The sequence below is a fragment of the Phycodurus eques genome, chromosome 13 (genome assembly GCF_024500275.1).
Source record: "Phycodurus eques isolate BA_2022a chromosome 13, UOR_Pequ_1.1, whole genome shotgun sequence".
NCBI classification, from domain to species: domain Eukaryota; kingdom Metazoa; phylum Chordata; class Actinopteri; order Syngnathiformes; family Syngnathidae; genus Phycodurus; species Phycodurus eques.
Window position 1 is genome coordinate 10892268 of NC_084537.1, and position 12465 is coordinate 10904732.

Consider the following 12465-nt stretch of genomic DNA (forward strand, 5'->3'; position numbering starts at 1 on the left):
AAAATTCCCTGTGCAAAATTAGATTTTGTGGCCCTCTATTTCTGCCAGGAATATAGTTGTAAAAATGTGCAAAAGTTTTAGGCGATAATTCAAAACAAAGTACTTTAATCCAAACATTACTTTCTTTACGTTTATCTATTTTTCCTCAATACATAAAGATGAGCTTGCCTCAATTTACTCAAAAAAATTACCAAGTGTGAAATGTACAGACCCTTGACAAAAAAAAATAAATAGAATATCATGGAAGTTTATTTATTTCCATAATTCCATTCAAAAATTTTACCTTTTCATAGATTATAGATTCAGGCCCCACAATTTAAACAATTTCTTTGTTTATTTTTACATAATTTGGGTTTCCAGCTCATAAAACCCACAAAATCAGGAATAAGAAAAAAATAGAATACTGTGAATAAATCACAATTTACTTCTCAGTTTTTGGAGAAAAAAAAATAAAGGTCTCATTAAATCAATCAAAATATGGTACTTTCAAATCGATATGTTAATCTTCAATACTTGGTTGGGAATCCCTTTGCTTTAATCACCGCCTTGATGCATTGCCTGGGAGTTATGGAAACCCAGATTTCCTTGATGCTTGCTGTCAGTTCTTCTTTGTTTTTGGGTCTGGTGCCTCTCATTTTCCTCTTGATAATACCCCATCGATTCTCAATGGGGTTGAGATCCGGTGAGTTGCCTGGACAGTCAAGCATTGTGATGGCATGGGCATCAAACCAGGTTTTGGTGCTTCTGGCGGATGGGCAGGGGGCAGGTCCTGCCGGAAGATGAAATCTGCATCTCCATACAGATCTTTAGCAGAAGGTATCATGAAGTCCTCTAAAACATTCTGGTAGACTGTTACGGTGACCTTGGATTTAAGGAACCAGAGTTTACCAACACATGCGTTGGACATTGCACCCCAAATCATGACTGACTGTGGGTATTTTCACACTGGACCTCTTCCTCCAAACCCTTGGACCTTGATTCCCAAATAAAAGGCACATTTTACTTTCACCGGAAAAGAGGACCTTGGACCACTGGGCAACAGTCCAGTCCTTCTTCTCCTTGGCCCAATTGAGACGCTTCCTACGTTGGCTCAGGCTCAGAGGTGGCTCGACCCGAGGAACCCGACAGTTGTAGCCCATCTCCCAGATGCATCAAAATATGGTGGTTTTTGAAGCTGTGACTCCCGCCTCATTCCACTCTTTCTGGTTCTCTGCTAGATTCTTGAATCTTCTCTGTTTGATAACCGCCGAAGCCCATGGTCATCTCTTTTGCTGGTGCATCTTTTCCTGCCACATTTTGTCCTTCCACTCGACTTTCCATTGATATGCTTGGACACAGCACTCTGTGAACAGCCAGCCTCCTTAGCTATATGAACTTTTGTGGCTTGCCCATCCTATGGAGAGTATCAATGATGGTCTTCTGGCCTGTTGTCAAGTCTGCAGTCTTCCCCATATTGAACCAAACTGAGACAATTGAACCAAATTATGTAAAAATAAACAAATAAATACTTGAAACTGTTTAAATTGTGGGCCCTGAATATATAATCTATGAAATTTTAACTTTTTGAATAGAATTATGGAAATGAAAAAACATTTCCATGATATTATTTTTTTTGGATAGGGTCTGTCGGCCTGTTTAGTTGAACACGTAAGCAATTGTTGTGTTTACAAAGGGCAACAGGTGAAAACTGGTTAGCACATCTGCCTCACAGTTCTGGGGACCGGGGTTCAAATCCGGGCCTTGCCTGTGTGGAGTTTGCCTGTTCTCCGGGTACTCCGGTTTCCTCCCACATCGCAAAAACATGCATGGTAGGTTAATTGAAGGCTCTAAATTGCCTGTAAGTGTGAATGTGAGTGCGAATGGTTGTTTGTTTATATGTGCCCTGCGATTGGCTGGTGACCAGTACAGGGTGTACGCCACCCACCCAAAGATAGCTGGGATAGGCTGCAGCACGCCCACGAGCCTTGTGAGGATAGGCGGTACAGAAAATGGATGGATGGATGCACATTCTGCCATCTCGTGGAAGAACATTTAATTGTGCCACCTGTCACTATACGTTGCCGGCATAAATAGATGAGCAAAAATATTTTTTTTGTGGTAAATGAGTGATATTTCTTTTTGACCATCCATCCATTTTCTGAGCCGCTTATCCTCACAAGGGTCACGGGAGTGCTGGAGACTATCCCAGCTACCATCAGACAGGAAACAGGGTACACCCTGAACTCGTTGCCAGCCAATCGCAGGGCACATTTAAACAAACAACCATTCGCACTCACATTCACACCTGCGGGCAATTTAGAGTCTCCAATTAATGCATGTTTTTGGGATGTGGGAGGAAACCGGAGTTTTCCTCCCAGACGCTCTAACCAGTTGTTCACCGTGCTGCCTCTTTGAGGCCAATTAAGTGAAATTGGATAATTTTATGTAGCACACCTTGATCTCCCGGCACATGGTTGTGAATCACTGCGTTTCACTACTTTATTCAGTCACACATACAAATACTCAGAAATTGTTTAAATGCTGTTTTAATTTTATTGACAGTATTTAAACAATGTTTAATCCAGATAAATGAGTATTTACAAAACACTTATTTTCTTTTACACATCTCAGTTATAGTCTTTTTCAAAAATCCACCAGCGTAATTCAAGTCTGTGGTCTGCGCCTTGGCACAGATTTCACAACAGGTGCTACTTGAATACCTTGTGATGAGACATCCCCTGTCTCTTTTGGGCTTGGTGGAAGCAACCCTGACAGAGATCACACTGGCCTCTTTCATAGCGACCCACTGTTTGCTCTGTCTTTCTTGATTATGCCGGACTTAATGATATTCATTGTGAATGGCATTTTAGCACTCAGACAAGAAAGCTGATCACACGCAGAACAAGAACCCTCAATTCACAGGTTTTCAAAATGATTATTTTTTTACCTACATAATCAACAGCTGTTAGAAAGTATTTCAAAGAGCATGACAACAACAGTAATAATTAAAAAGGTTAAATGGTTGCCTTGCAAGGCATTAAAAAAAAACACAGACATTTTTTTTTACATTGGAAAAAATGTTTGCATAAAAAAACTAAATGGGTTATACATGATTGTGAGAGTTCTGTAAAAGCATATAGATGTACAACCAACTTCCATCCATGTTTGATGGTGTCATTTCAATTTTGGTTTCTTTCTGTTGCTGCTTCCACAGTCCCCAGCTTCAACAGGCTGGAAGAGGAAAGAGTGAATAATTGTCAGGTCAAACCTATTATTGCACAATTCTTTAAACTCAACTACAGTAAATGACTTTCTGCTTCTATTTCAAAGTAGCAGTAAGACAACATTTTTGTTGTGTAATTTGGATCTAAATTCATGTGTCGAAATGTAGACGAACTGGGAAAAAGTACATTAAAAAAATAAAAATAAAAAATACAGTGCATATATATATATATATATATATATATAGCATATCATTAGCCCAATAGAATAATTGCCTCAAGACATTGTTGATTTACTGTCACAAAATGAATAATAATAATGATGTGTTGCTTAAAATTGTGTTTTTATTTTCTTTATGTCTGTGTAGAATCTCGTTCATCCAGATCATGGGAATCAGCAAAAGGTTGAATTGAAGCTACTGGATTCTTCTTGTTTGTTGAAATTATTGTTTTGTTTTTCGAAAAAAGTCTGACTTAGGCAACGTTGCTATTAAGCTAATGATATACAAATATATTATGACCCTGACTGGGACCGGACTCTGCCATGAATAGCGAAAATACATGAGTAATTGATGCCCACCCCAAAAGGTTTTTAATTGTCTATAGAGGCCACAAGATGGCGGCAAAGCACTTTTTTTTTTTATTAGACAAAGCTATGGTCTAAATAAAGCTCCTTCTCTCACTTCAACAAAGGTCCTTGGCCACAAGTTGGTGCCAAAGCAATATTTATATTTTTCTACAAGACAAGGATTTAGCCTGAGCACAAAACAGCAAATACAGTGGTGCCTTGAGATGCAAGTGAGGGAGTTTTTTTTAGATACAAGCCATCGTTTGGCCGATTTTCTGCTTTGATTTGCAAGCAAGAATTTGAGATACGAGCACAGTGTGGTGGCAGTCAACACAACTGAACTTATAACAAGCAGCAGTTTAGCAGATTGTGAACAATTCTTCAAAAAGAGGCTTCAAGCGGTTTACTGCCTCTCCCAGTTTAGTTTACTTTCAAACTACACATAAAAAAAAAGAGAATTGCACGTTGTGTATTTAAAACAATCACATAGCTTTATCTTAGGCAGGTCCATTTAGCTTAATGCTAACAAACAATGCAAAACGCCAGAGACTAACAAATACCATTGGTGTCACGGTGTCATAACCCTTTAATCAACGGCTATTTCAACACAAACGGTGGAACAACACATGTAGACAGATAATATAACAATACTCACATGCATATATTCTGTATCCTCTGCGAAAAAAAGACTAATATTACTGCTTCTAAATGAGTTGTGACCAACATCTCCATGTACAGGGTGATTGAAAAGTAACTCTCTATTTTTAAGTACTTATGAACTATAATTCTTACTAGAAATGAACATGCGAAGAAAGTGTATTGCATGGAGTTTAATTTAAAATTCGATATGGGCGCCAGCATTAGGCACCAGTTTCTCAAGCCGCCTGGGAACCGCATTAACTGATTTCACAAGGAACTCTCGCACTTCAAGTTCTTCCAAAGTCATTGGTTTGGTAGAATAGACTTGCTTCTTTAACCAACCCCACAGAAAAAAAGTCGTAGGGTGTTAAGTCAGGACTTCTGCCTGGCCACTCATACACAAAAAAAAATTGTGAAAATATTACCTCCCACAGCCCAAAAACATGCGTGCTAGGTTCATTGAAGACTCTAAACTTCCCGTAGGTGTGAATGGTTGTTTGTTTCTATGTGCCCTGCAATTGGCTGGCGACCAGTTCAGGGTGTAGCCCCGCCTCCCGCCCGATGATAGCCGGGATAGGCTCCAGCACACCCGCGACCCTACTGAGGAGAAGCGGTAAAGAAAATGGATGGATGGATATTGCAACATATCAATAAATTATAAGTATTTTAAAATAGGGAATTACTTTTCAATCACCCTGTATATCTGTATGTCTGTATTATGCTGACCCCAGATGGCCATGGTGTGCACAACAGAAGGAGCAGCACTCAATTCCATTGAATTTAAGCAAAGAAATCTGGCAAAAACTATTCAATTCTTTACATTCTGTTTATGTTATTATTGTATGCAGCATTCAATTCCATTGAATTTAAGCAAAGAAATCTGGCAAAAACTATTCAATTCTTTACATTCTGTTTATGTTATTATTGTATGTTCTTATGAAGTACAAAATCATAGAGCGCTATTTTCTAATTAAAAAAATTTACATTTTTGTTGCTTTTTGGGGGAGGCTGGAAGGCATTTATTGTATTTCAACTAATTTCAATGGGGAAAGATGATTTGAGATACAAGTGTTTTAAGTTACGAGTGTGATCAAGGGGGAAAAAAATGATCTCGAGACAGAACAGTAGGTGAATTTTCAGCAAATAACAGAGCATAGTGTGCCCCCAATAAAGCTGGTGGTTTACTGTATAATTTTACAGAATTTTGAACCATCAAAATGATTTATAATGGTAGAACTGGTATGTATTGTTTCTTCAATCAATCCTCTATTTTCCCTGCTCTATGAAAGTCTTCAAGTCATGATTTATTTAAGTTGAAGCAGAGCTTTTTATCCCTTCAATAATACATTTTAATAAGTAATAAAGTAATCATAAGGTTCACCTGCTCCCTCTTTCTAAGAACTCTGAAAAAGTCATCCATCCGAGTTTGCCTGCTGTGTCCTGCTGTGATCTCCGTTTCCCTTTGCTTTCGCTTACTCTCCCGAATCTGTCGGAATCTCTCCATGCGATGACGGATTCTTTCCTCCCTAAAATCATGAAAACAAACATCAAGTGACTAGTCTTGAAAAAGGGAGAGAATCACATGCAAAATACTACAATGGATTTGTACTTGACATATGTGGTGCGGCAGAAGAACCCAACCAAAGCTTCTTCATCTGGCTCAGTCCATATCAACTCTGGTATTTCTGTGTGTGGTGCATCCAAAAATAACTTTCGTGCCTCTTTGTATTTCCAGTTATTTGGCACTGGATATGTCTGTGGTGCAGCAAGGTATCAACATCTTAAAAAGAACTCACAAAGTGTAGCTTGGTTGACAATGTCGCACCTGTTTGTTGATATGCAAAACGACATTTTCAATGGTGCGGTACTTCTGGATGAGTCTCAGAGCTCTCTTTGGACCGAACCCTGCGATCTTATCACAGTAGTCGCATCCCAACAAGATACACAGGTCAACAAACTGGGATGGGCGAGGGAAAGAAGCACATGATAAATATTAAGCAGTGCCTTAAAACCTCAACAAAATAGGAATCTAAATACAGTGGTATCTTTACTGGCTAGTTGAATTCATTCAACTAAATTTACTCCTACACCTATATCAAATACATGTTTCCAATTGAAATGAACTGAAATGCAATTTATCCATTGCAGCACAATTATTTTGTTCTGTTTTTAAAAAGAAACACAAGCACTGTATTGTAAAAACATAATTAAAGCCAATAAAAATATATAATCTGGTTTTATTAAGTGTGTGTGTTGGATGTTGGATGTGTGCCTTTTAGGGGAGTGGCTTAGTGAGTGACCTCTGGATCTAGAGTCTGTTAGTCTGCGTGTGAGCATGTGGGTGTGAGTTGTGGCCAACAGCAGCTCCTTTGCAAGTGTACTCATTTCATAGACCGTATTTTCACGACCATAAGGCGCACTTAAAAGTCTTAAATTTTCTCCAAAATGGACGGGGCACCTTATAATGCGGCGCACCTTATGTGTGCACCGAGTTCCAACATCTATAAATGTTGTTGTGTGATGAGCGCTCCGCTTGGCTTTTTTTATTTATTTATTTATTTTTTAGCATTTCCTGCCGACACGCTGAACAGAGGAAAAGCGGACGTGGCTGAGGACAGGGGAAGGGTGCGTGAAGTAGGACGCTAAAGTCACGCCCCCAGTAGGGATATAGCGCTGGGGTGTTTTTTTTTTTTTTTTTTTTACCGCTTGACTGACTGGGAGCATTTCCGGGGTGGGCATTGTGCAAAACAACATCGTTTTGGCCGTGGGACCCCCGAAAATGGCACCTACGAAGAGACACGCTTACAAAGCACAGTTTAAACTGCAAGCTATCAGTTACGCTGAGGAACATGGGAATCAAGCAGCCCCGAGAGAATTCAAGATCAACGAATCCATGGTTCGCAAGTGGAGGAAGCAGGAAAACGAGCTTCGCCAAGTCAAGAAGACGAAGCTGAGTTTCCGCGGAAAAAAAAGAAAAACAAAACGCGGAAACAAGGCGAGGTGGCCGGAGTTGGAAGGCCACCTCGAGCAATGGATGAATGAGCAAAGAACAGCCGGAAGAAGCGTCTCTACAGTCACCATTCGACTGAGTGTAATAACTCGGGGCTTGCCATCAATCCGTGAGGCTTGACAAACCGCTGGACATCCGTGTAAACATGGCGTTCAAAGTGAAGTGAGCGGCGTGGGAGCCATGGATGACAGATGGCGAACACAGCTTTACTAGGCTAGGAGGCAGCGCCGGACGAGTTACGTCACCATTTGTGAATGGATTGTGGATGCTTTAGCTAACGTGTCTGCTTGCACTGTTGTTCGAGCTTTCGTACGGCAACGAGACTGTCTCGAACCTGCCGTGTTAGATTGAGAACTTGCCCAGCTGTTCATTTCAGATACAGAAGATGAGGACTTTGATGGATTTGTGGATGAGGCTTGATCAAAAAATAACGTGAGTACATTGTTAAATACTTCAATAAAGTACAACCGAACTCAGTTTTGCTCCTGCTTCCTTTTTAAAACATTGTTTTAGTGTGCATCCATGCTACCATATGTTTTAAGCTAGCGTATGTTTTACCATGCTTGCGCCCAATAATACGGTGCGCCTTATGTATGTGTTAAATACAGAAATATACCCCGTAACTGAGACTGCGCCATTTAATACGGTGCGCCCTATGGTCGTGAAAATACGGTATGTGTGTTCAGCTGAAAGTACATCCATGACTGTGGCTCTCCTTGCCCACATGCGAGGGCATTGCAGTACCTTCATCGCTCCATTTTGTTTTCACTTCCCTCGCGTGGTGGCATATAGTATCTGAGGCTTGCTCATAACTAAAATTTTGATTCGCAATATAAAATGACCAATACTTGTAACTCAAAAACTCATCAATTGTGGCACTCATAAGTCATAGTACCACTGTAATCCGTTACCTCTTTGTGAGTTAGTTGGAGCTTCTCCAACAACATGGGTAAAGAATATTCCACTATGTCACTGTAAATGAGAAAAGCATTGATGGTAAGCACACTATAGTAATAGTATGGCCCTGAAAGAAAGCAAAGACTCTTTTTTTTTTTTGGAAGCTGTTCTGCAGCTTTAAAATGTTGCTGCTTCCACTTTATCTTACAGTGATCCCATAGTGACAAAAATAGAGACACGCTGCTTAATTTTGTATTAGTGGCAATGTTATATAACAAAAATGTAAAAAATGTTTGTGGTTTAGTACAAAAATGCTTACGACTGTAATGAAAACTACAGAGAAGTTGATAACAATATGAAGACTACTTTAAAGAGCATGCTGCCCGTCATTCTTTACCTGTCTTTCTTGGCATTTAGCTGGCGAATCAGAACATGAGCCCCAAATGGCAACGTGTCCATGTCCTCTGATGCCACAGCTTCTGCAGTCCTCTCTCTCACCAGCCAAGCACAAAGGGCCTCAGCGTCTCCTGGAGCCTGGAACAAACCAACAAGAAGAGAGAAAAAAAATTGTCAAAAGTGACAGAGTCAAGGGAAAATAACATTTAACTATTATGAAGGTCATACTTGGATCACAGGTACACCCAGAAGCTTCAGGAGATGGAAACTGTCTTTTGTTTGGAGTGATGCTGGATGAAGGACAAATATGCCGCTTGAGAAGATACAAATCGTTACCCTGATAGCATAATTGCTTAAGTCATTTTTAACTTAGTCAAAATATCAATTGAAAAACACTGATGTGCTTGCTAATAATGTTTTTTTTCTTTATGTCTGTGTAGATCTACAGTCATCGAGGTAATTGCAATCTGCAAAGGTTGAATCGAGGCAACTGAATTCTTCTTGTTTGTTGAATTAGTTGGTTTCACTTGTTTTCAAAAAGCTTTCAAAAATGACTTAGGCAATTGTGCTATTAGGCTAACAAAATCAACATCACACTTCGAGGGTACATTCCAATGGCAGACCGTGCATTTGGCACCTGGGCCTTCAGTGAGGACTTACCCGATTAAATTCACCTCTTATAACACCACTATCATGTCAGAATTATAAAAACTGTCAATACTATATAAAAAATGCTAATCTAATAACATGAAAGAAACATAAAAATTCAAACAAAATACATAATACTAACTAAAAGATACTGATTATTAAATGTATTAATTTGTGCAAATCACTACAGGCATGTTTTGCTAGTGGCACAGTTTTTTTCTGACCAACCAATCAGAAGACGGAAAAATGCTGGAATCATCAAGAGCCAGTTTGCTGGCCCTGTGATTGTGAGGATGAATTTGTAATCTGATTGGTTAAAGAAACAGTCAACTCTGTAACATATCTTAAGTTACATTGGTCAATATGACTGATTCTGAGCGTCCTGGGCAGATTACATAGGCATGGCAACACATAGAGGCTGAATCTGATTGGACAAAAAAAATAAATAATAATAATCTACCGTCCACATACACGTACTGGAAGCAGTGCAGCCAAGGGAAACATGACAAAATGAAGACAACAGACTGTTGAGAATAAATTAATACAGTTTCATGTAACTAATATTAGAATTAAGGTCATAAATTTAGTTCAGCTGCTTCTGTGTATATTCTCGTAAAGGTGTATTTTGTACCTGTGCCCAAATGGTTGGGGGAGCGCCAACCTGCTGCCTCAGCTCGTTTCTGAAGCTGCCAGAAAAACATGAAGAGATCAAACAACAGTTGTCCACTGTCTCACAGTATCAATTAATTCAATTCACATGCATGCTGGGCCAGCGTTATGACCTTTTACATCAATATTTTGAGTAGCCTCTAATAGTTCATCTGCAAAACTTAATTTTCAACTTGAATGACAACATGTGGTCTTCGGTGTGTAACTTACAGCAGCAATCTTTTCTCCGGGAGGTCTTCCATCAAACACAAACACGGGCTTTATGTCATGTTCCAGGAAAGTCAGAGTGCGAAAGAAGAGGCCAGTCAATGGGCTGCAGAAGCAGACACAGACACACAGCCAACTACATCCTGTACTGTAATGCTTTCGGATTAAACTGGAACAAGATCATGTTCAGTCAGAGTGTCCTTCCAGTTTGCAACATATAGTATTTCAGGTTACTTACTTCAGTGACGGTGTTGCGGCACGGAACTGGTTCATCACGATTGATGTATCCAAGGCAATGACCTTGCCTTTAGAGTAAAAAAAAAAAAGCTCAACAGCATTAACTAATTAAACTTAACACTGTAGATATCCAATAATTAATTGATTAATCGACAACTAATAGATTATCAAATTAATTGATAATTATTTTGATAAAAGATTAATAATTTTGACCCATTTTTTCTTTCAAAAAGGTCCTAATGCTCTGATTTTAGACTCTCAACAGTAAATATTCTCTGATTTCTGTTGTCCTCCATTTAGGCAGACTGATTTGTGTTTAATCAAAATACGATGTTTGCAAACATCTGCTTTTACTTTGGAAAAACTAATCAACATGCCTATCTTCTGACATTACAGGCTAAACTAGTGACTGAATCATAACCAATTCATGGGAAAAAATGAGTCACTTTATTCTATTGTGAAAATAATAATTATTTGCAGCTGTAGTATGAATAACTTGTAATTGAGTAATTGATAGCCCTTCGCATTACCCAAGAAGGAGCTCTCACTTTTCAAAAAGGCTGATGAGTACATCACTCCCTCTTGAATGATATTGCTTAGTATTGTCTATTTGGTTTTGTTTAATCATTAAAAAAATAGCAAATAAACAATAATCGCTGAACAAACAATAATCGGGAAAAACTGATTTCACAATCAACTTTAATCCAACATAATTTGTTAACCAATTATTCAATTAATAGATTGAATAATAGAAGTAATAATTTATACTAAAAGTATTCAATAGCTGAAGCTTGACTACATTGTACTGCAGAAATTAATATTGAATACTGTATATCTCTGGCTCTGAGTATGGGCCATTAAGGGCGGGTGTGGTGATTGCCGGTTGTGACATCACATCAAAGATGAAAGGTCAAAGGGACATTTAAGCTTGAACGCTGGCTCAAGTTGGAGAGTCGATGTGTTCCGTTACTACTTGTGGGAATAAAGTGAATGAAAGGCATCAGCAACTGTGTCATCCATGACCACATACGAGGACAACAGAAATGACAACAAACCCACACTGATGGCATTACATATTTTGATGAAATAAGTCCAGCATGATAGTGTTCCTGGTGTCCAATCAACAACATGAATCACCCCCCCAACCCCCTGCACTACTAATTTCCCTATGGTATATATACACTACTCACAGAAAGTTTGTGATATTGGGCTTTCAGGTGAAATTTCAGGCTGGACCTAAGATGCACTACAAGCTTTACAGGTCAACTTAATTTGACCCTCTCGAACCTTTAGAATAACGTTCATGTGTCAGTACTTTTTGCAAAACATGCTGTTCCCTAACATAGAGCGGAAAATACAAATTCACAACAGGTGTTAAAATTCATGAAAATGTCTCGCAAGGGCGAGGCACTGTTGATGAATTGTTAGGCCTCATCTTTGTCTCATGATTTCAAAATGTGAACAGCACGATGAAGAGTACTGCTTAAATACCAATCCTGATTGAACTATTGGCCCATTCATTTATTTATTGGAGCCTAAGAATGCATGTTGTGTTAACATCTGGCGCAGGAAGAGTGTGTTAGTTTTTCATTCTTTTTTTAGAAACAAAAAATATGTAAGAAATACGAATGATTGCAGAAAGGTACCAAAGATTAACTTCACCCAGGTGCTACACTGTCTGCGACGTAAACACAGCGAGGTCGTCATCAAGTTAGCCTTGCGTCTCACAACAACGGCGAAATCGTGGCAAAGAAAAACGATGCAAAGTGCTAGAAAGTCAGAGGTGACTGTTTACCTGTGTAGTCACTGACATCTTTGTGAGAAATCGCCCCGGGAGCTTCAAATCGGATCAAATCTGCTAGCTTAGTTATCCCCATCGCAACCCTATCCGTACCTTTAACAACAAACCTACGCAGTGACGTCACTTCTGGTAGTGCCAGGAACATTTTTCTTTTTTTTTTTATTCAAAAAATAAGGGTCAAATTTTGTTTGAG

General features: G+C 39.1%; 1 protein-coding gene across 2 annotated transcripts; it reads right to left on the reverse strand.

Annotated features, from left to right (window-relative positions):
• Positions 1–2525: 2525 nt before the first annotated feature.
• zgc:110269 (probable flap endonuclease 1 homolog) lies at positions 2526–12378 on the reverse strand. 2 transcript variants are annotated; one of them, XM_061695123.1, is made up of 11 exons: positions 12267–12378; positions 10473–10539; positions 10238–10340; positions 9990–10044; positions 8939–9000; positions 8712–8848; positions 8329–8389; positions 6233–6364; positions 6017–6162; positions 5789–5933; positions 2526–3210 (listed from the first exon to the last, which is right to left on the reverse strand). In XM_061695123.1, exons 1-11 carry the CDS (start codon positions 12346–12348, stop codon positions 3154–3156), a joined length of 1047 nt encoding a protein of 348 aa, XP_061551107.1. In that variant the 5' UTR covers positions 12349–12378; the 3' UTR covers positions 2526–3153. The 2 variants fall into 2 exon arrangements, with proteins under 2 accessions (XP_061551107.1, XP_061551109.1); XM_061695125.1 differs by lacking the exon at positions 6017–6162 and having other exon boundaries at positions 6204–6364.
• Positions 12379–12465: the final 87 nt, after the last annotated feature.